Here is a 25,038-nt window from a genome sequence, read left to right on the forward strand (position 1 = left end):
ACAGAGTCTGTGGCTCTCGTATTGGACTGTTCAGCCACCAAAGAACTCACTTCAGGAGTGGAAGCAAGTCTTCCTCGATTCAGAGGGACTGCCTATAATGATGATGATGATGATGATATTCTTTTTATAATATGGAGACCAGAAATGTGCACCGTACTCCCAAGTGTAGTTTAACCTTGGTTCGATACAACTTCAACATATCTTCTCTGCTTTTCAATTCTATCCCTCTAGAAATATGCTTGGTTTGCATTTTTTATGGCCTTATTAACCTGCATTGCTACTTTGTGATTTGTACCCTTGATTCCTTTGCTCCTCTACCCCATTTAAAATCTTATATTATCCAAGCAGTATGTGGCTTCCTCATTCTTCCTCCCAAAATGCACCACCTCACATTTACCTATGTTGAAATTAATTTCCCAATTACACGCCCATTCTGCAAGCTTATTTTCTCCCTGCATTCTTCCTCGTTATTAACGACACCATCCACTTTGGAGTCATCTGCAAATTTTGAAATTGTACTTACGATTCGAGAATCCAAATTATTAATGTAAATTGTGAACAACAGCAGTCCCAGCAACAATCCCTGTGGAACAGCACTTCCCAGCTTTTGCAAGTCTGAGTAGCTACCTTTAAACCCTACTCTGTGTTCTATTTTGTAGCCAGTTTGCTATCCATTCTACTTCCTGTCCCCTGGCTCCAGGACAAAGCAGCCCGCTTGATTGGCACCCCATCCACCACCTTAAACAGTCACTCCCTCCACCACCGGCGTATCGTGGCTGCAGTGTGTACCATCTGTAAGATGCACTGCAGCAACTCACCACGGCTTCTTTGGCAGCATCTCCCAAACCCACGACTTCTACCACCTCGAAGGACAAGAGCAGCAGGTGCATGGGAACATCACTACCTCCAAGCTCCCCTCTAAGTCACACACCATCCTGACTTGGAAATATACCGCTGTTCCTTCACGGTCGTGGGCAAAGTCCTGGAACTCCCTCCCGAATATCAGGAGTACCTTCACCACAAGGACTGCAGCAGTTCAAGAAGGAGGCGCACCGCCACCTTCTCAAGGACAATTAGGGAAAGGCAATTAATGCTGGCCTTGCCAGTGACATCCACATCCCAGAAACATTAAAAATAATGAAAGGGATAGACAAGATAGAGGCAGAGAGGTTGTTTCCACTGGTCGGGGAGACGAGAACTAGGGGGCACAGCCTCAAAATACGGGGGAGCTAATTTAAAACCGAGTTGAGAAGGAATTTCTTCTCCCAGAGGGTTGTGAATCTGTGGAATTCTCTGCCCAGGGAAGCAGTTGAGGCTAGCTCATTGAATGTATTCAAATCACAGAGAGATAGATTTTTAACCAATAAGGGAATTAAGGGTTACGGGGAGCGGGCGGGTAAGTGGAGCTGAGTCCACGGCCAGACCAGCCATGATCTTGTTGAATGGCAGAGCAGGCTCGAGGGGCTAGATGGCCTACTCCTGTTCATAATTCTTATGTTCTTATGTAATAAAAAAAATAAGCTCTGATCTTATTCATGCGTCTACTATGTAGTGCCATATCGAAGACCTTTTGAAAATCCAACTATATTACCTCTACTGCATTGCCTCTTGTCTACTCTTTCGGTTACTTCTTCAAAGAATTCATTAAAGTTGGTCAAGCACGACCTTCCCTTTTGAAATCTATGCTGACTACTCATTATTATATTTTCAGTTTCTAGATGTTTTTCTATTACATCTTTTGGTAAAGATTCCATTATCGTTGCTACCACCGACGTTAAGCTAATTGATCGATAGTTCCCTGGACTTGTTCTATCTCCCTTTTCAAATATCGGAATCACATTAGCTGTCTGACAGTCCTTGGACACCATTTCTTTTTCGAATTAATTTTTATATTTATGTAATAGTGAATTGTTTTCTATATGTATGTAATAGTGCCTATGGGCTCAAATTTCCCCAACCCCTTTTTCTGGCCCCCTCACCCGAGGTGCGCCGTTTTTGTCCGCCTCCAAGCGCGCCAAAGATCTTCCTCCCGATTCTGGCCACTCCCCAGCCTCTCCTCGGTGGTGGCATAGCGTGACCCAGTGGATTGGGGGTGGAGCCAGGTCTCAGCGCTGAAAACAGTGCTGGACCTCTGCACATGCATGCTAGAGTCTGCGCACATGTGCAATAGCTCCTAGCAGGCCAAATCTGAGTGTGTGTTGCAGGCTGTGTGGGAGGGGCCCGAAGCACACCGTCCCTAGCCCTGGCCGAATGGGCTCCCTCATCGGCGGCCTGCTGCGTTCTCTAAGGTAGGACTTCTATTTTTTAATTTGTTATTTACTGATTGATTGATTGCTTATTACTTTGGTCTTGGTGCTTTAGGTGCAGGGTTCCTTTTTTTTTTTATTTGTTATTTATTGATTGATTGCTTATTACTTTGGTCTTGGTACTTTAGGTGTTAATTAATTGCGTATTACTTTTTGTGCTTTGTTTAGTGCTTGGTGCAAATGTACTGCTTTGTTTAGTGCTTGGTGCTTTAAATGTATTTATGCTTCTTTGATGTTGTTGTAAAGGTGTTTAGTGCATTGCAAGGTCCCCTTCCCGCCGCCATCTCTGGCTGCCTGCGCTGATTTCTTAAGTCACCGCAAGGTTTGTCTGAATGTACAAGAGTGCCCACTTATGCTGGCCTAAGTTAGTTTGGTGTAACTTTTAGCTGGCTAAATTTGCTTAAATGGCCAAAACAGGCGTAAGTGGCTGGTAACGCCCCCTTTTGAAAAAAAACCTAAACTAAAAAAAAAACTAACTAACTCACTTACACTTGCGCAAATTAAATGGCCAGAATTGCAACTAAAAAGATACTCCAAAAAAATCAAGTTGCTCCAAAAAAAATGGAGCAACTCCTGGGGACATTTGGGCCCTATGTCTCTTCCCTAACTTCTTTTAATATGCGTGGATACAATCTATCCAGACCAGGGGTTTTAGCCTCTCTAAGTTTGATTCGTTTTATCAATTATCTCCCCCTTTTTCTCTTAAATGCATTTATACCTTTTTTGATCTTTTATTCTAATGTCATGCCCACCTAGTCAGTTTCCTGAGTAAATACGGAGGCAAAGTAATGATTCAATACTTCTGCGATTTCGCTGTCTTTACCTGTGAATTTATCTTGTGCATTCTTTAGTGGCCCTATCCCAAGCCTGATTTTACTTGTTATTTATGTGCCTGTAGAATACTTTACTATTTCTATTTCTATTCTGTGATAATTTAATTTTGTAGTTCCTTTTGCTCTCCCAATTGTTTTTATGACTTCTTTCCTAACCTCATCGCATTCCCTTTTGTCATCCTCTCCTTTATTGTCTATGTCGTTGTGTATGCCATTTTCTTTAGTTTCAAAGTTATCGTTATCTCTTTAGTCATCCATGTCTCAGTCTTGGCTAGTTTTCATCTTGTTTTTAGCAGAATATATTTCTCCTGAACTCTATTAATCACCTTTTTAAATATTTCCCATTGCTGTTCTCTCTTTGTCTGTCATTTTTCTCCCAGTTTACCTTCACTAGTTCCACTGTCATCCCCTCAAAATTAGTTTTTTTCTCCAATCTATTACTTAGGTCTTTGTCTTACTTATGTGTTTCGTAATCATTAGTTTAAACCTTATTATGTTATGATCGCTATTGCCGAGATATTCCCCTATGATTACTTCTCTTATCTGCTCTAGTTCATTTCCCATTACTTAGATCTATTAGTGATTCCTCTGTTGTCAGGATTCTTACGTACTGGGGAAGAAAGGAGTCTTGAACACAAAAACTCCATTCCCTTTTCCCTACCTTTCCTTGCCAGTTTATTTTGGGGTAGTTGAAATCTCCCATGATTATTATTCTACATCTTTTACTCATTTCATAGATTTGTCCACATATTTCATCCTTCACTTCCCTTCCACTATTAGTGGTCTGTAGGTGTGATGGAGGGTCGCTAACATGCACTCCAGCTGCTGGAGCGACTCAAGGCCGAGGCATTTCCTGCAGATGTGGAAATCTGGGACAGCTTCGCTGTCCACAAACCCCCACATATCATAGTCCCGACACATTGCCTGTTTGCCCATCTCTAATCTTTATTAATCAGCAATAATTTACATCGAGAACTAATAGAGTTACTTGAGGTCGAGTATTAATTGGTTCATGGATTAGTTTGGTTTGAAATGAATTAGTAATTATTGCTCTGAATATTTTTGTGTGTAGCAGATACTTATTGAATGCAAATTGAATCCGCTTAACACTGGTTTCCTCACTTAGTTTATTTTATCTCCTTAGATCTCTTTAGACTATTTAGCCCTAGGTCTTAGGTTTTTGTTTACCTAAAGGATACTATGCTGACTATGATGTTACTTTTTGAGTTGGAGTTGTCCATGACGTTCCAGGTCCCGAACTTTGTTTGAAGGGTGGAAGATGCCTGTGCATGAATTCTTTTAACGTGGGGGTGGCCGTTGCACGGCGACTACCACAGGGAACCTTGATAAAATGCAACATCCCCACCGACACCTGGGAGTCCTGGCCAAAGACCGCCCTAAGTGAAGGAAGAGCATCCGGGAGGGCGCTGAGCACCTCGAGTCTCGTCGCCGAGAGCATGCAGAAAACAAGCGCAGGCAGCGGAAGGAGCGTGCGGCAAACCAGACTCCCCACCCACCCTTTCCTTCAACCACTGTCTATCCCACCTGTGACTGAGACTATAATTCCCGTATTGAACTGTACAGTCACCTGAGAACTCACTTTTAGAGTGGATTGCCTATGATGATGACTTTTTGAGTTTCAGTAAAACTTAATTGGCTTTGTTGATTGCTGCTCTGCATTGGATTGACATCTTTCGACTCGTGCCTACAATGGCTCAGGTCTCTTTCAGCTTCATTCTTAACAACTTCAACACCATTCAGATATCTGTTGTTTATTTTTTTCTTCCTATGTGAGGTATGTTGCAGTTATCTACATGCCTTTGTTAACTCTAGACTTGACTACTCCAATGCACTCCTGGCTGGCGTCTCATATTCTACCCTACGTAAACTTGAGATCATCTAAAACTCGGCTGCCCATGTCCTAACTCGCACCAAGTCTCGCTCACCCATCACACCTGTGCTCACTGACCTACACTGGCTCCTGGTTAAGCAACGCCTCAATTTCAAAATTCTCACCCTTGTTTAAAAATACCTCCATGGCCTCGCCCCTCCCTATCTCTGTCATTTCTTTCAGCCTCACAACTCCACGAGATGTCTGCGTTCCTCAAATTCTGCCCTCTTGAGCATCCCTGATGTTAACTGCTCAACCATCGGTGGTCGTGCCTTCAGCTGCCTGGGCCCTAAGCTCTGGAACTCCCTCCCCAAACCTCTCCATCTCTCTATCCTCCTTTAGGGTGCTCCTTAAAACCTATCTCGTTGACCAAGCTTTTGGTCATCTGCTGTCATTTCTTGTGCGGCTCGGTGTCAAATTTATTTGTCTTGTCTTATAACACTGCTGTGAAGCGCCTTGGGACGTTTTACTACGTTAAAGGCGCTATATAAATAAAAGTTGTTGTTGTTGTACATTAAATTTCATTCACCATTGTTCTGCCCACATACTTACCTTGTCTGAATCATTCTGTAATTTCCAAGCTGTTTCCTTCAATTCCCTTGCCTCTCCCAGTTTGCTAAAATCAGCACATTTGACCACTTTGCTTTGAGTTTGTGTGTCTAGGTCATTTATATAAATGAGAAACAGTGCTGGCCCCAACATCAAAGCCTGAGGCATCCCACTAAGTACTTTCACGGCACTCTCTCAACAGTACTCCTCTAATGAGTATTCATTGTTTTCTGCCCTTCAGTCAGTTTCTTATCTATTCCCAGGTTTTACCCTGAATCTCCACAGCTTTAAGTTTTGACAGATAGCTAATTAATTATGTGGAACTTTCTCACGTGCTTTTTGGAAGTCTAGGTACAATATCAGGATTGGCTTTCCACACCTTGATTATTGTACAAATAATCATCTTCATGTTTACTCGTGATACTCAATTCCATTCATTTAAATGGAATGAAAGCCAGACTATTGAATCTGTAGTTGGTCGTGTCAGTTTTATCGCTCATTTTAAACATGGCAGCATATTGGCCTGGTTCCAAAGTACTACTTCTAATGACTTCCACTTAATTATTGCCAGTGTCTCACAAATCCCCTCCCTAGTGTTTTTCAGTATTCTGGAATAAATACTATCTACCTTGGAGATTTCTTTATTTTGAGCCCGTGACAAGAACATTTATATCAAAAGAATTGATTTTGATCTCATTCATATTAAAATACTTTGATTATCGCTGTTTAAGGAAGGCATCTTATTCATGTCATCCCTTGTGAATATTTAGAGGAAGTAGTCTCTGAAAATATTAACCATCAGGTGCTCATCCTCAGTTTTAATGCTGTTTGCATATTTTATGAATTTGGGGGCGCGGAGAAATTTGTGTTGTTTGCGCCTCCTGTTAGTGGGCGCAAACAATTTCTCGCGTCGGGTCGCTACTGACTCCCACAAAATTCCACGGGAGTTAGCGGAGCCCCACTCCTGCCGGCTACGCCCCGAGCCGCTGCTACGGCGATGACGAATCATCATGGTGCATGGCGACCCGTTTTTGCCCCGGAGCGGAAATTTGGTAGCGCCCCGTGAGGCTGCCGAGGGGGATGTCCGCCCCAGCCTCGCGGGTCATGAACCGAGCTTCAGTCCGCTCGCCGGGCAAAAATTGGGGAGGGGGTACGGCGCCGACATGTTGCAAAAATGGTCCACTTACCCGGTTTGCGGCCTTGCCCTCCTGAAATCGCGGGGTCCGTGACGCAATGTGGCAGCCACGCACCCCGCTTCTGTACTGGGCTGCTGCCACTGCACCCCGCTCCCTGGTAGCGTAGTACTGCAGCATGCCCTCCCCTTTAATGGAAGAGGAGGGCCGAGTACTCCAGCCAGCAATACGCAGCTCTTTGCGTAGCGCTGGAAAATTCCCGCAGTTCGTGCCCCACTCCCGCCCGAGAGGAAGTGGAGCACGTGACATTGCACTCTACTTCCCCTTGGGGGCAGTATCCCCAATTTCGCTGCCGGAGTGGAACCTCTGCCGGTTGCCGCGGTACCTAATTTCGCTCCCTGACCTGTTCTCGAACTGTCATATTACTAAGAATGGCCTGGAAATTCCGTCCTCTCCGGGTCCGTACTAAGTGTCATAAGAACATAAGAATTAGGAACAGGAGTAGGCCATCTAGCCCCTCGAGCCTGCTCCGCCATTCAACAAGATCATGGCTGATCTGGCCGTGGACTCAGCTCCACTTACCCGCCCGCTCCCCGTAACCCTTAATTCCCTTATTGGTTAAAAATCTATCTATCTGTGACTTGAATACATTCAATGAGCTAGCCTCAACTGCTTCCTTGGGCAGAGAATTCCATAGATTTACAACCCTCTGGGAGAAGAAATTCCTTCTCAACTCGGTTTTAAATTGGCTCCCCCGTATTTTGAGGCTGTGCCCCCTAGTTCTCGTCTCCCCGACCAGTGGAAACAACCTCTCTGCCTCTATCTTGTCTATCCCTTTCATTATTTTAAATGTTTCTATAAGATCACCCCTCATCCTTCTGAACTCCAACGAGTAAAGACCCAGTCTACTCAATCTATCATCATAAGGTAACCCCCTCATCTCCGGAATCAGCCTAGTGAATCGTCTCTGTACCCCCTCCAAAGCCAATGTCTACAGACCCGGGAAGGCATCACAAAAGCCGATTTTCAGCGCTCAATGCGCATGTGCTGAAAATTGGCTTTTCTGACCTGTCAAGCTGGAGCTTGACACATCCAACACATATCGGGTGCAAGGACATTTTGCAAGGGCAAGATTGTGATATTTACCCATATCTTGCCCAGAAAATGTCCTCAATACTCTTGTGCCTGATAAAAGCAGGCACATAGTCGACTTTTACAGGTGTAAAAGTTTAAAAACATACAAAAATATAGTAAAATAAAATGTAAAAAAAACATTATTTTTTAAAAACCCTGTCTACTATGTTACATTTATTTTTAACCATAATTTTTTAAAACTTTTTAAAAGCTCGGAAAAAAATGTTTTCTCTAAGATATTTATTAACTTTAATTTCAATTAATTTTAATTATGTGAGGTGTGTTTTTTATTTTTTATTACATGTGTTTACTGTCTTTGGGGTTTTATCTCATTAATAGCAATGAGAACTCGTAGATACGAAGTTCTCTTTGCTATTAATGAGAAAGCTGTGGAATACTGTACCTGATTGGCTGAGCAGTCACACGTGACTGCACCTTCTACGTGGGAACCTGGAGGACGGGAGCACGCTTCGCAGCGCGGGAAGAGAAGGCCTCCCCACCGGAATCCCACCTCCACCCAGACCACCAGATCGGAGGCAATTGCCCGCGGGAAGCCTCCGACCGCAATTTCAGCCCCAATGTTTTTTTAGTGTGATGCTTTTTTGCTGGGTCTCTGCTCGCCCTTTTAATGTACTTCTGTAATTTTTTATGTCCACGTTGGTGAACCTCTTCCATTTTATCCCTGTATTTCTCTTTATTTCATTTTTTTATTTGTTTGTTAATGCCATTAGCCTGGCTTTAGCTGGCATTATGGAGATGGAGGGACGGATGAAAAGAGCACAGCTCTCGCTCGATCTCGAAACAAGCAGATCTTATTGAAACTGTCGTTCCAAGAACAATTGCACTGCAAGGGGACTCTCCTAGCTCTATGTCAACCCAGTGTGCTCACCTTCACTGAAATGGGGAATACAGAGCGCCAAATACATCCTGCTCGTTCAAGGTTTAATTTGTTCACATCAAAAAAATAGCTGAATAGGACTGATCTGAGGCAAGTAGTTACTACACGTGCCTGCAGTCTCCAGTCTCTGTTGGTGATCATTTATAACCTTTCTGCTCTCTCATTTGTCTTCACGGGTCTCTATTAAGCTTTTGGGGGATGTTTTTCTATGTTAAAGGTGCTATAGAAATGCAATTTGTTGGTGTAAATATCTCAGACCATGTTACATTGCATACCCAAGCATTTATCAAACCTTCATTTTTCCGGAGCCGTACAATGCATCTGAAATAATGGGGATTCTACGGAGACCTTTGGGAGTCACGTTCTAATCAGCTAGCACTTCGTCATTCGGCAGTAACCACTTTCAAGGCATTAAGCAGAATATTGGTACCACTTTCAAGGCTTCATATTGTTACTAAAAAGAGTAAAAGGAGCAAATAAGAGCTCTGAATAAATCCCGAGTAAAATTGTTACGATCCCAGTAAAACACGGTGTGTTTTCAGTGAAGTCTCTTTTTCCTGCTTTACACTGCTATTACCAGGATTACTTTCATCGCTTTTCAATTTAATATATTAATTTGATTCATCCTCGCAGACTTCAATGAATCCAGACTTCACTGTTTAGTCTGTGTTTGCTTAACTTTCTGTGCTGATTTAAAGCACTCCAACAAGGGGCTCTGTAAGATTGCCAAAGCTCATTTAATTTCATTTAAATGTCTTTACTGACCTAACATACACAGAATAATGGATCATTAGAAGTGAATTACAGAACAGAATCTAATCGAGGAAGTTCAGATGGTTTATATATATATATAGATATATGAATATATCTATATATACACACACACACATATATATATATATATATACCCAACCCTCTTCCCAATCTTCCTCGCTGCCGTGCTCCACCTCACAGCTGATAAGCTCCCCGCTGAAGTGGAGCTAAACTACAGAACCAGTGGGAAGCTGTTCAACCTTCGCTATCTCCAGGCCAGGTCCAAGACCACTCCAACCTCTGTCGTCGAGCTACAGTACGCAGACGACACCTGGGTCTGTGCACACAGAGGCTGAACTCCAGGACATAGTCGACGTATTTACTGAGGCGATGAAAGCATGGGCCTTACGCTAAACATGAGTAAGACAAAGGTCCTACACCAGCCTGTCCTCGCCGCACAGTACTGCCCACCAAACATCAAGATCCACGGCGTGGCCCTAGGCAACGTGGACCACTTCCTCTATCTCGGGAGCCTCCTATCAACATGAGATCCAACACCGCCTCCAGTGCGTCAGTGCAGCCTTCGGCCGCCTGAGGAAGAGAGTGTTTGAAGATCAGTCCCTCAAAACTGTCACCAAAGTCATGGTCTACAGGGCCATATTAATACCCGCCCTTCTATATGGCTCAGAGACGTGGACCATGTACAGTAGACACCTCAAGTTGCTGGAGAAATACCACCAGCGATGTCTCCACAAGATCCTGCAAATTCCCTGGGAGGACAGACGCACAAACATTCGCGTCCTCGTCCAGGCCAACATCCCCAGCATTGAAGCACTGACCACACTTGATCAGCTCCGCTGGGCAGGCCACATAGTTCGCATGCCAGACAAGAGACTCGCAAAGCAAGCTCGGAACTCGTCCATGGCAAACGAGCCAAAGGCGGCCAGAGGAAACATTACAAGGATAGCCTCAAAGTCTCCCTGATAAAGTGCGACATCCCCACTGACATCTGGGAGTCCTTGGCCATAGGCCGCCCTAAGTGGAGGAAGTGCATTTGGGAGGGCGCTGAGCTCCTCGAGTATCGTCGCCGCGAGCATGCAGAAATCAAGCGCAGGCAGCGGAAGGATCGTGCGGCAAACCATGCTCCCTGCCCACCCTTTCCCTCAACGACTATCGATCCCACCTGTGACAGAAACTGTGGTTCTCGTATTGGACTGTACAGCCACCTAAGAACTCATGCTGAGGGACTGCCTATGATGTTGATATATTATATAGAACTAGCTAATTTTACATGCCGTTGCTCAGAGGCAGTGGGAGGCACAATTGTAATGTCTAGCCTCTCCCTTTAGGGCCATTGGTTAGGACCCCTGGTGAGGAAATTGTCTAAATGGACTCATCCCGAGGTCAATCACAGGCTAATTACTAAGATCATTTAAACAATTTCGAGATTGACAGATGTTTATTTCTTCCCCTTGGGGAAAGGCCAGATTACCTCACTGTCGGAAAACCAACAGGTAACAACTGGCTTTATTTCTCTGTATTTCTTTTTAAAGCAGAATGTTCAGTTGTGATGTGTTGGTGTTTTACACAAAGTGTGATGCCTGAAGTCAGATGGGCACATCTCAAAACACCCATGTATAAATCTAGAGGCCAGGATCTTCTGCTTCTGCACCCGCCACCTTGCGATTTTCCACCCATTCCTTTTAATGGAAGGAAAAGCACATCTGGAAAGTGCTGAAGTGGAAAATCCCAGTCTTAATGTTTATATATTGCCGATGAAAGAATTTGGAAAGCAGCTTCTGAGAGGTGTACTCACAGTCAGTGCAGCAAATGTCTTTTTGATTGGGTCTCAAAAGTGTAAGTTGACCAGGATTTTGCTGTGACCAACACACATTAGTTACCCATAATCACTGATCACTTAAAATAAATTGAATATGTAAATCGTACTGTTCTCACCCACTGCAGAGAGAGAAATAAAGGAGTTTATTCCCCTCAGATACAATTCCATAAATAAATCTCTGCATGGGCATAGAGTTCATCGCAAAATTTTTCTTTCATTTGTTTTGATGATTTCATACAGAAAATGGTCACAATTACTACCTGTACCACTGTCCTAATAAAGGGCTTCCTATAGTGTTTTAATTTCTCAGTCTTTTTCTATCGCTTGAGAAGGAGGGGGTCCAGGCATACAAACAGAAAATTCTGACATGCTCTCCGGACAGCCAAACTTGTAAATCATTAAAAAAAAATCCTGGTGTGTTGTGTCCCTCTCTCCAGCTCCAAAATTTGGTGCTGTTCATTAGACTCAAAAGGGAGGTAATTGGAATTATATTGTGGGATTTTCAGGTCACGGATTGCTTGCGCAGAGGGACTTTGAGTTGCAGTTGGTCGGGTTTCCTCATTTAAATGACAGATTGACAGCTCTGTGAAGCACCAGGAACTCAAACCGCAGAATTCTGAGAGAGAGACAGAGCCCCGGTACAAAATATTGTTGTAGGCATTTCAAATCTATAAAAAGGGAACTATATAAATACATGTAATCATTTTCTTGTGAATTTTGTAAATTTTTTGAAATTTACAAATCTTATTTTCACAGATGGCAGTCACATGGATTTTCAAATATATATCTGACGTGATTTAATTCTCGCCCCTTCTCCTTTCTTTTTATTGGCAGATTTTGCTGACTGCTCATGCTTGATTCATTGCTTTCATTATGTCCACAGTAGTTCCTCACTGGTAGCTCTGGACTTCGACCTGCTTTCTTTATATTTGATTTATATTGTTGTTGCTGTTTTATGAATACAAAATTTTGATCAGTCAAGTGCATGTGCGACACAGAAATCTTTTCAGTTACACAGTGTTATATAGTAATGGGCAAAATGCGTGCTAAACACAATTTTTTAAGATAATATAGATATAGGGAGATATTGGATACCTAGCAGTGAATTACAGACTGGAATTGAATTGAGGAGTTCAGACGATTTATATTCAGGAGTCCTCTGACAACATTCTAAATGAGTTCTTGAAGATTTTTCTGTTCCGTATTGCTCGTGAAATTGGAAACATGTTCGAAAAGTAGTGGTTACAATTTCACAAGTGGTATCAAACAGAGGAAATCTTCACAAATGCATCTGCAATATTGCTACAGAGCGCAGCCAGAAGAAATCTTAATAATGGATCCCTGGCAGTGAGTTGCAGGCGGGAATCTAATCAAGGAGCTTTTGGGGGTTTACATATCGAATAATGGCATCGAGGAGCTCAACATGAATTGTAGCCTTCAACCCACATCCCAGTATTTCATTGCGCTGCACATTACATCAATGCACTGCACTATGCTACCAGCTGTATAATTTATTTTAATGTTAATAATATTCTATCATTGAGTGAAAGATATGAACTGACTGCAAGATGAATAAATTTTTTTCCCTCTGGGACTCCACTGTTTAACCTATGTTCTACTTAAGGAATTATCAAAATGGCAACCGAAGAGTCGAAACGTTTGAGGGGGCGGGGAGCTAAGGACATGGAATAAGCTATGGAATCTAAACTTCTTCTGTTCTGTGGAATTAAAGGCCATGCAAGTGGTATAAATAGGAAAAAAAATTAAAATTCTGAATAAATGCAGCGACACACTCCACCCCCAAAAAAGATAATTCGAAGTAACATGGTCAGTATCCATCCACATGCAACCACAAGTTTTATTTCGACACAAGTTACCGAGTGGTAAATATCCACTTCAGGTGTTGTTGGCTCTTTTGTCTGCAATTTTATGCCAGGGCAGCCTTGCAAAATTGGAGTCAGATTTTAACATTTTGAAAAAGAAACAAATGCCCAGTCACCAGGATGAGTGAAATGGAAAGTTAATCAAACTGGGTCTGTTCTTGTATCACCTTTTTCGAATTCTAATTAAGGAGGCTGCTGAGCTGATACATCCCTGAGTTACATTATAGCTGCTGAGAAACATGACAGGATGCACCTGCTAATGCAACACAGCATCCCAACCCCCTGAAAATATCCCCAAACCTAACAAGTTCAAATGGATGAAGTGATCACTAAAATTACAATTTCCAATATTTGCTGGCAGTTTGGAGACACTTCCACATCTGCGGGCAAAACACATTTCCTTTTATTTTTAATTTGATCTCAATCTTCAACAAAAAAAAAATCATTTTACAGCTTTCTATCTAAATTTAATGAATAATAACCCAAACTTCTTCAGAATGTCCGGATTTATTTTCTTTGGTGCAATTAAATGAAGTTTGTCGTCTTACAGCATTCAAACTTTTTAGAAACTTCAATCAATTTATAAGTAAGATAACTGCAGTGTTTACCTAAAGTCTTGGCTACATCGAAGTCCTGCTGCATATAGCCAATACTCTTCTCTGTATTCCCTAATGCCCAGTAAGCACTGCTTAGGGCAGAGAACACTGACCCACGAAGTTTCAAGCTGCATGTTCCAATTTTCAAGGCAGCCTCCAGAACGACTAAAGAGGCACCATGGTGTCCTGCTGTCAGCAGCTCCTGGCCAATGACAGATACAACCACAAAGGGGCTTTTGTCCAGCTTCATTTTCTGCAGCTTCTGATAGGTCGGTTCCAGGGATTCTGTGAGACAAATCATACATTACAATCAATAAGTATTATTTAAACAAAGCAAAAACCGATGAATTACATCAGTATGATATTTAGCTGGTACCACTGTAGTAGGCACCCGTGAGTATGCTCACAGGTTTGTAGAGCTGTTGCATTGTGAGTGGCTTAGCCAGTCACGTGATGTTCACAGGACTCAATAAAACCCCAGTCAGTTGAGTCTAGGTCATCCAAGATGAGGTATGCAGTTGTGAGCCTAGAGCATGAACTGGTAACATATAGTGTGATTGTTAATCCTTTGTTAATAAACCAACTAGTTCTTAATAGCAATGTGTTGATATGAATTCTTAAATAAAGAACCCATGAAACAAATACATTACCCCATTAAACCATGGCAACCTACCATATCATGAAAGTTAGAAACATAGAAAATAGATGCAGGAGTAGGCCATTGGGCCCTTCGAGCCTGCAGCACCATTCAATATGATCATGGCTGATCATGCAACTTCAGTACCCCATCCCTGCTTTCTCTCAATACCCCTTGATCCCTTTAGCTGTAAGGGCCACATCTAACTCCCTCTTGAATATATCTAACAAACTGGCCTCAACAACTTTCTGTGGTAGGGAATTCCACAGCTTCACAATTCTCTGAGTGAAGAAGTTTCTCCTCATCTCTGTTCGAAATGGCTTACCCCTTATCCTTAGACTGTGACCCCTGGTTCTGGACTTCCCCAACATCGGGAACATTCTTCCTGCATCTAACCTGTCCAATCTCGTCAGAATTTTATATGTTTCTATGAGATCCCCTCTCATTCTTCTAAATTCCAGTGAATATAAACCTAGTCGATCCAGTCTTTCTTCATATGTCAGTCCAGCCATCCCAGGGATCAGTCTGGTGAACGTTCGCTGCACTCCCACAATAGCAAGAATGTCCTTCCTCAGATTAGGAGACCAAAACTGTACACAATATTCCAGGTGAGGCCTCACCAAGGCCCTGTACAACTGCAGTAAGACCTCATGGCTCCTATACTCAAATCCTCTTGCTATGAAGGCCAACATGCCATTTGCCTTTTTAACCGCCTGCTGTACCTGCATGCCAACTTTCAATAATTGATGTGCAAAATAACCAGGTCTCGTTGCATCTCCCCTTTTCCTAATCTGCTCTTTAGATAATATTCTGCCTTCCTGTTTTTGCCACCAAAGTGGATAAACTCACACTTATCCACATTATACTGCATCTGCCATGCATTTGCCCACTCACCTAACCTGTCCAAGTCACCCTGCAGCCTCTTAACATCCTCCTCACAGCTCACACTGCCACCCAGCTTAGTGCCATCTGCAAACTTGGAGATATTGCATTCAATTCCTTCGTCTCAATCATTAATGTATATTGTAAATAGCTGGGGTCCCAGCACTGAACCTTGCGGTACCCCACTGGTCACTGCCTGCCATTCTGAAAAGGACCCGTTTATCCCGACTCTCTGCTTCCTGTCTGCCAACCAGTTCTCTATCCATGTCAATACATTACCCTCAATACCATGTGCTTTAATTTTGCACATTGATCTCTTGTGTGGGAACTTGACAAAAGCCTTTTGAATACACCACATCCACTGGTTCTCCCTTGTCCACTCTACTAGTTACATCCTCAAAACATTCTAGAACATTTGTCAAGTATGATTTCCCTTTCATCAATCCATGCTGACTTGGACCAATCCTGTCACTGCTTTCCAAATATGCTGTTACATCTTTTATAGTTGATTCCAACATTTTCCCCACTACCGATGTCAGGTCTATAATTCCCTATTTTCTCTCTCCCTCATTTTTTAAAAAGTGGGGTTACATTAGCTACCCTCCAATCCATAGGAACTGATCCAGAGTCTATACAATGTTGGAAAATGACCACCAATGCATCCACTATTTCGAGGACCACTTCCTTAAGCACTCTGGGATGCAGACTATCAGGCCCTGGGGATTTATCGGCCTTCAATCCCATCAATTTCCCAACACAACTTCCTAACTAATAAGGATTTCCTTCAGTTCCTCCTTCTCGCTAGACCCTCGGTCCCCTAGTATTTCCGGAAGGTTATTTGAGTCTTCCTTAGTGAAGACCGAACCCAAGTATTTGTTCAATTGGTCTGCCATTTCCTTGTTCCCCATTATAAATTCACCTGATTCTGACTGCAAGGGACCTACATTTGTCTTCGCTAATCTTTATCTTTTCACATCTCTATAGAAGCTTTTGCAGTCAGCAAGCTTACTCTCATACTCTATTTTCCCCCTCCTAATTAAACCCTTTGTCCTCCTCTGCTGATTTCTAAATTTCTCCTAGTCCTCAAGTTTGCTGCGTTTTCTGGCCAATTTATATGCATCTTCCTTGGATTTAACACTATCCCTAATTTCCCCTGTCAGCCACGGTTGAGCCACCTTCCCTGTTTTATTTTTACACCAGACAGGGATGTACAATTGTTGAAGTTCATTCATGTGATCTTTAAATGTTTGCCATTGCCTATCCACCGTCAACCCTTTAAGTATCATTTGCCAGTCTATCCTAGCCAATTCACGTCTCATACCATCGAAGTTACCTTTCCTTAAGTTCAGGATCCTAGTCTCTGAGTTAACTGTGTCACTCTCCATCTTAATGAAGAATTCTACCATATTATGGTCACTCTTCCCCAAGGGGCCTCACACAACAAGATTGCTAATTAATCCTCTCTCATTACTCAACACTCAGTCGAAGATGGCCAGCTCTCCAGTTGGTTCCTCGACATATTGGTCTAGAAAAGCATCCCTTATACACTCCAGGAAATCCTCCTCCACCGAATTGCTAACCAGTTTGGTTAGTCCAATCTATATGTAGATTAAAGTCACCCATGATAACTGCTGTCCCTTTATTGCACACATCCCTAATTTCCTGTTTGATGCCATCCCCAACCTCACTACTACTGTTTGGTGGTCTGTACACAATTCCCACGAGCGTTTTCTGCCCTTTGGTGTTCGGCCGCTCTACCCATACAGATTCCACATCATCCAAGCTAATGTCCTTCCTTACTATTGCGTTAATCTCCTCTTTAACCAGTAACGCTACCCCGCCTCCTTTTCCTATCTGTCTATCCTTCCTGAATATTTAATACCCCTGGATGTTGAGTTCCCAGCCTTGGTCACCCTGGAGCCATGTCTTCCTAATCCCAATGACATCATATCCGTTAACAGCAATCTGCACAGTTAATTCATCCACCCTACAAATGCTCCTCGCATTGAGACACAGAGCCTTCAGGTTTTTTTTTAAAAACACTCTTTGTCCTTTTAGAATTATGTTGTAATGTGGCCCTTTTTGATTTTTGCCCTTGATTTCTCTGCACTCCACTTTTCCTTATCTCCTTTATACCTTTTGCTTCTGCCCCCATTTTACTTCCCTCTGTCTCCCTGCATAGATTCCCATCCCCCTGCCATATTAGTTTAAACCCTCCCCAACAGCACTAGCAAACACTCAGCTATGACATCGGTTCTGTTCCTGCCCATCCGGTTTGTACTGCTCCCACCTCCCCTAGAACCAGTTCCAGTGTTCCAGGAACTTGAATCCCTCCCTCTTGCACCATTCCTCAAGCCACGTATTCATCTTCACTATCCTGCATGTCCTACTCTGACTAGCACGTGGTACTGGTGCTCACTGCCCAATGGAAAGTTAAAAAACAAATTGTTACAAAAAAACATGCTATGGAGCCAGGAAGAGCAGGGTGGAAGCCTGATTGAAGTGATTCAAGCATGGAGTTGCAGGAAAGATAGCTACAGATTTGGACAGCAACAACACATTCAAGGACTTTGGAGAGAAAAAGGTGGTTGGAGATGGGGTGATAACTTTTAATGATAGAGGGGTTGAGGGTGGATTTTTGAGGTGGGGGTAATGGCACCTGTTTGAACTGAGAGGCAACAGTGCCTGTGATGAGGGAGTCATTTATGTAGCTAGTATGGGGGCCAGGAAGGAAAGTTAGGTGGTCAGCAGTTGTGGGAATGTGGTCAAGGGAACAAGAGATGGGTCTCATAGACAAGCTGTGATAAAGGGAGATGGGAGTGAAAGTAGGGAATGGCACGGGATCAGAGTCAGGAGAAAGGGTGGAGCCTGGTGGCTGTCTGGTTTGGTAGGCAAGGGGAAGCAGCGCAACACACTGTCTCAATCTTGGTAACAAAGAAGGTGAGGGTGGAGGGAACAGGGATGAGAGGTTTAAAGAGAGACGATTGGTAGCGGAGAAAATACATTGGGGGCTATCTTTGCACTACAGGAAGATCCTGGAGAAGTGCACTGTTCTGGCAGTGGAGAGAGAGGCCTTATGAGGAGAAACCATCATTGCTCACAGGCAGTAAGTTGCTATGTTGTAGAATAAGTCCCTCACCCAATGCAGCAATAAATTGCATGGATGCTCCCTTGTACACAAGTTGTTCTAGTTGATCAGTCAAAGCATGACAAGAAAATTAAACTTTTTTTTTTCGCCAAACATGAACGCAAACATGAACGCAAACATGCTCATAAACTGGATGTTTATCAATAGTTTACTAATGCAGGTACAAATCCATGGTTTACCAAGCCGGATGTATCCATGGTTTCCCAAGCAGATATCTGTCTATAGTTGGGTGTGTTATGTATGCAACACTATGTAACCAGCATTCTAACATCACCAGAGGGCGTATCTGTTGCACAGCATCCCTTGGGAGCACTGTATATAAGCAGGCCTGTACCAGCACTCTGGAGTTAGAATAAAGAGACTAAGGTCACACTTACTCATGTCTACAGTACTCAATCACATTACTTCATTCAAGACATAACAGGGTATATATCCATGATTTGGTAAAGCAGGTGTCAATGTGTAGTGCACCATGGGGGTGGATGTCCATGGTTCAGTATGACAAGTGTATTGCTACGGCTCTCTGTGGCAAAGAATGTTTTAGCACCAGAAGCCCTGGAATCTTTAGATGGCCTGGCTCACATTTATCATTTTATTCAATGGAGTTAATAAACACACCTTACTTCACATTAAAAATGACAATCACAGGAGCAGGAACAAGAGCTGCAGAAAGTGGAACTGAAATTCAAACTTAAGGTCCAATGTAAGTATGTGTGTGTGTGTGTGTGTGTGTGTTGGGGCGGGGGGGGGGTGCGATTTGACTGCACTGGAATAGCCAAACGCAACCTTCCTATTCTCTCAGCAGTGATCTAATATTTATCTGAACAGCATTTCGCATGACCTTACCTCGTAGTGGAGACTTCATGGCAGCTTCCACCATCCCGACCAGCAGCTGCAAGCTTTTCGGATCTTGGGCCAGCCCAGACGCAAATGCAGCCAGCGCATCTGCATGGCGGCCGAGATACTGGAGAGCAACACCCTGTCGGAAGTATGCCTGCAAAGAAGGACAGAGACCATGTAAGTGGTGGTTTTTCCCCATATTTTGTGCTTCAGGCTATATCTATAAAACTATTCCCAGTGAGATTAATGCATCATTTATCAGTTAATAATGAACAGATGTGGGCTCACGTGTATTCCACGAAGGGTAATATTTTCAGGGAGCTCGTTCATTTTTTCCCCACAAGCATATTTTATTTTTATTTCCCCTGCCAATTTGTCTGAGTTACCAAGTTTGCTTCATTAAAAAAAAATCTTGGCCGATATCATATACCATCCCTGGACTGTGATGGCACCGGTAAATGAAAGGTAACAGCATAGTCATTGGTATTCACACAATCCTCATCCACCGGACCCTGGGATGGCTCTGCTTCCATAAAATACACAAGCAGGCAATACAGATAATGTACAATATTGAATTCAATGTATATATTTTTTTTAAATGAGTAAATTAATTCACAGTGTTTCCTTCTGTAAGAACGCAAACACATACACAGTTTAAAAGGAGGATGCATGATTGTTAAAAGAAAACCCAAACATTTTGAATCACTAAAGACCCAAAAGATACAAGAGCATAACATATTGAATAAGCAACGGTTATATGGTCGACAAACCATTCTCTTCACACAGACCGTGTATAATCTATCCCATCACAGACTCTATCCAAACACTTAACCTCCTGATGGAAACCTGCATATAAATACTTCCCAAAGTTCAAAGCAACCCAGGCTGGCTATCCTTCATAGACAGTTTCCCACTTCCATCAGCACTAGAATTGTGGAGCAACTTAATTGGTATTACAGCTTTCAATCCTGTTCCAAATCTTATTTTATAGAGTTTTTTTGAAGCATATTGTCATGGTATTAATTGCCTTTGTCAGGTGCTCACTGCAAACATCGATTTATTTTGGTGGGGGGGAAAAGATCCTTCTGGAAAAAGTACATTTTCCATTGTTCACTATTTATAGCCCAAAGTAGAGACAGGTATAAAGTGGGCAATCTCGATATATTTCTCTAAAATTAACAACAGAAAATACTCTCCCAAATATTGAGTTTCACTTGAGGTGTGTTAATGTTGAATCTTTCCCCTCAAGTTCTCCACTCACAATGTAAATAACCTACTTCCATCTGCATATGTCCCTCTCAGCACTTTCAAGATCTGGATCATATTCTCTTCAAGCTTCTATTTTCCAGTTAAATCTAGTTCAATTCTACACATCTGCCCGGGACTCGGTGCCATAATTCCAGGAATCAACTCTGTCACTTTTTGCTAAACCATCTGCAATACATCATGTCCCTTTGAAGGCAATGATCAAAAACCCACTTAATTCTCCAAATTTGCTCCACACAAGGTTAGAGTAATTTGTTTCAACTTGGGCCACACATTCCCCTCCCTTTTTTACTTGGGTTAAATACCCATTTTTTTAATATACTGAATTTAAGATCAACAAAGTAGCAACTCAGTGCCAATTTCCCAGAGGGGGTTTCAGGAAACCCGATTTCATTTGCAGGGCTGGAAAACCAACCAATCGTGGCACGCCTGTAATAGTACGCCTTTCACACTTCTCAAGTGGCAAAACGGCCATCGTACTCATATAACGGACAGAAGGCCGGGTAATCCAGCTGGGAAACGTATAATATTCAAGCATAATGGCGCTGTGTCAAGAGTTTCAATTTTGAGAAGCTACCTTTGTTTTCAATAAGCTGCCTTACTTTCTCAAGCACTTTTATTGTTAGCAAGTACCTTCTGCCCAAAGTGAGGTTTCAGATGTTTGGAAGGACGGAAGAAGAAAGGAAAGGAAAGGAAGAAAGGAAAGAAATTGGAAAGGGGGAAATAGAAGGGGTCTGATTTTGTGTCTGGGCAGATTTTGGGCATGACTGATTCTGGGCACGAGATCTGACTTTGTGTATTGCAGCAGGCAAGGTTAAGAGGAAAATAAATAGATTTTTTTTTAACTATGAAGAGATTTGATAGGGTGAATAGGGAAAGACTATTTCCTCAGATCGGGGCATGAGTGATGAGGAGCCATTAGCTTACATTCTCATTGAGAGTGAGAAAGATTAGCAGAGATTTCTTTGCATGGAGAGTTGTTGGAGCATGGAATGCTTTCCAATGCTTTTCTACAGGAGCAATTGAGGGTGAGACTATTGCACCTGAGATACTGGGCTATGAGCACAGAGCAGGGTAAAGGGATTCGTTTTGGATTACTCTCGCCAACAGCCAGCACAGGCACACCGGATCAAATCATCTCCTTCTATACTGTAAGAGAGGAGAAAGAAAAAAGTGGAAGGGGAAAGAGGAAAAAGAGAAAGATTGGGAGGAGAGAAAGAAGGGAAGGAACAAGAGGAAATTGGGAAGGAAAGAGAGGAACATATAGTAAGGCCAGAGAGACACACAGAAGGGAAGGCAGAATAATAAACATGTACAGAACAGAGGGGAGTGGCACTGATAAAAGGAAATGAGAAAGCCACAAGAAATTGAGGAGAGACCAGAGAGAGACACAAAGACAGAAAAGGGAAGAGCGAGGCTGGTGGGGAAGGGAAGAAACAGAAGGAAGAAGCAGAGATAAAGAGACGGACTGAAGGAACAGAGTGGAAAGAAAAACAACAAAAGGAGATGAGTGTTGAAAGGGAATGAGCGAGAGAGATACAAGACAGAAGGGAGAGTATAGAGATACAGGGAATGAGGTGAAACACATTGAAGAAGGTGCAGAGACAAACACACACAGAAGAGATGGGGTTGAGAAAACAGAAGGGAAGAAGGTGAGAAAGTGATAAAGAACAGAAAGTGAGAGATAGACAGAGTGGTAAGGATAAAGACAAAAGGGATGGAGAAGAAAGGAATACATCGGGGGAGGTACCTTATTAATACCTGTATCCCTCGTTGAAGGGGTGTAATAGGTTGATATTTTTTGGGTCAAAACATAAGTTATTGTGTGAGCAAGTCACAAGGAAAACACAGGGCTGAAAAATAAAGCATTTTGGCACTCAAGAGCTTCACTCCAACAAAATTAAGCATGTCATCTCTGGCATTGTTGGGAACAGCTTCATATCGGCTGAAAACTTGCAGTGGCTGATGAATAATTACACTCAGGTCCTCAGATAATCCATCTTTCATAGTTCCTGCTCCAGCATGCATCACCTTACATTTACATACATTAGAATGCAACTGGTATTGCTCATCATGTACTATATACATATTATTTACAGCACAAAAACAGGGCATTCAGCCCAACAGGTGCAACTGCTCTAAATCTTTTGAATGCTGTTCAACTTCCTTACATGGGCATAAAGCTTTGTATCATCAAATGTTAGGATATTACTACAAAAGTACTCTCTCCTCCGTATCAATTATGAATAGTATAAGCAGCCGGTGACCGAGAACCGGGTTGTAAGGATCTCCAGAAAACACTGTTCTTTGGAGTTTTTTTTCCTCAATTATGATCACCTTTTGCTTTCTACGCTCAAGTTAATTTTAAATCCAGCAGTTAATCTCTCATTAATTCCATCAGCCTCAATCTTCTTTAAAAGTCTCACGCGTGGAACATCAAATGCCTTCTGAATACCAAAATAAATGGCATCCTTTAGACGGATACATTCTAATTCATTCATTTCCTCCTCAATGAATATAAAATAAACAGGTTAATACTTGACTTATAATAATGCTGCCAGTCATTTGGCACATTTGCTAAAATGCTCACACAAAAAAATTACCGATTAGAAAAGTTGTCCTATTGCTTCTAGATCCAGGCTGATTACTCCTTATATCATTAGTGCTTGTGACATGAGCGTTGCCAGCATGTAATACGGAGTTGTTAAGCGTTTTCCTCATTCCTCATGACTTTATCTTTTGGGGGTATTTCAGCATAGCTTGCTATCATTCAGATGATGCATTAAACCAAAACCCCATTTGCCTGTTCCACAAGTGGAAGTGGAGTGGCAGAGCAGGCACGAGGGGCCAAATGGCCGACTCCTGCTCCTATTTCTTATGTTATTTAAAGCTCCAACAATTCTATTAAAACAAGAGCAGGGATTTTTCCCTGTGGTCTGGCCAACAAGGTCTGTCAACCAACAAGAGCAAAAACAGATTAGTTATTCACCTCACTGCAATTTGTGGATCCTGCTATGTGCAAAATGGATGTCACATTGACACGCATAACAGTCCCTGCACATCAAAGTAATTAATTATATATGAAACACTTCAAGACTTTTTGAAGAGAGGTGACAAGGGACTATGTAAAATCTAAGTCTTCATTCTCCAGTCTTCAAATGTCGCTGCTCTTTTTGTCAAGCTCTGAAAAATATTACCCAAAGCCTTGGTTATTTCTTTCCTGAAGACCCCGGAGGATACACATGCTATATGCAAGCTGCCTATATGATCGAATAAATCTGATTTAAAACCAAAAAGGTCCACCAGAGGTTGCATTCCCTTCTGGTAGATCCAACTCTTCAACTAATTCCATTCAGATTCCCTCTCATACAGGCTGGTTGTACTCTGTGCTGATTTAAGAGACAGTTAAACTTATAATGGGGAGACTGCATGTTTCTATCAAGGATGTTAAATGAGCTGAATCTGCACTTTTCTTTGTGATCCTGAAAAAAAGAGGGGCGCTTTAACACACTAGTCAAAACCATCTCCTGGCAAGCTGACCACAGAACACTGACTTCCTCAATAAAGATGTTCAGAGACGGTTCACTGGGTTGATTCCAGAGATGAGGGGTTTAACTTATGAAGATACGTTGAGCCTATACACATTGGAGTTCAGAAGAATGAGAGGTGATCTTATCGAAACATATAAGACAATGAGGGGGCTCGACAAGGTGGATGCAGAGAGGATGTTTCCACTCAGAGGGGAAGCTAAAACTAGGGGACATGGGACCCAAGTTCCTCGGAGAGACCCGCCTAATTTCTAGAACTGAAAAAGCGACAAATACTTACCTCGCGATTCTCTGATATCTGTAGGCCCGCTTGCAGCTCAGCGCAGCGCAGCAGGAGCTGCTGGGGGCGGAACTACAGCCCTGCGCCAAAAACAGTGCCGGCAGCTGCGCGTGTGCGCATTAGCTCCTGACCCTCCCAGCGCGTCCTGACTCCGGGTGAGCCTATTCCTGGCCGAAGGGACGTCGCCCCTATCCCAGGACGAGTGTCTTGCCTGCCCTTACCTCCTCGGCAGCGGGGCCCGCCCGATCAGCATCTCGTCAGGGGCGGGTCCCGCCTGAGCATCACGTCGGGGACGGGACCCGCCCGTCCAAACATCTCCTCGGCAGCGGGGCCTGCCTGACCAGCAGCTCTTCGATGGCGGGCCCCGCCCAAACACCTCCTCGGCGGCGGGGCCCGCCCGAGCATCTCGCCGGCGACGGGGCCCACCTGACGAGCTCTTCGGCAGGCTGTTGGTGGGCTCCCGGTGCTGCAGTAGGTGAGTAGAAACTTTTATTTTTTTATTTATTGATTGATTTTTAATTTTTTTTAATTTTATTATTTTAAAAAAAAATTTTGATTGATTGATTTATTGGTTGATTTATTGATTATTTATCATTTATTATTGACGATGGCTCTTTATTG

The 25,038-nt window shown here is 42.9% G+C and overlaps 1 protein-coding gene across 1 annotated transcript in view; it reads right to left on the bottom strand.

The window, feature by feature from the left end:
* ttc28 (tetratricopeptide repeat domain 28) overlaps positions 1–25,038 on the bottom strand; it is an 842,907-nt gene that overhangs the window by 321,314 nt on the left and 496,555 nt on the right. The window contains exons 3-4 of the mRNA XM_070886369.1: positions 19,330–19,477; positions 13,829–14,101 (exon numbers count right to left, since the gene is read on the bottom strand). Of these exons, the coding sequence (XP_070742470.1) occupies positions 13,829–14,101; positions 19,330–19,477 (421 nt within the window). The remainder of the gene's footprint in view (positions 1–13,828; positions 14,102–19,329; positions 19,478–25,038) is intronic.

The sequence above is a fragment of the Pristiophorus japonicus genome, chromosome 8 (assembly GCF_044704955.1).
Source record: "Pristiophorus japonicus isolate sPriJap1 chromosome 8, sPriJap1.hap1, whole genome shotgun sequence".
Taxonomy (NCBI): domain Eukaryota; kingdom Metazoa; phylum Chordata; class Chondrichthyes; family Pristiophoridae; genus Pristiophorus; species Pristiophorus japonicus.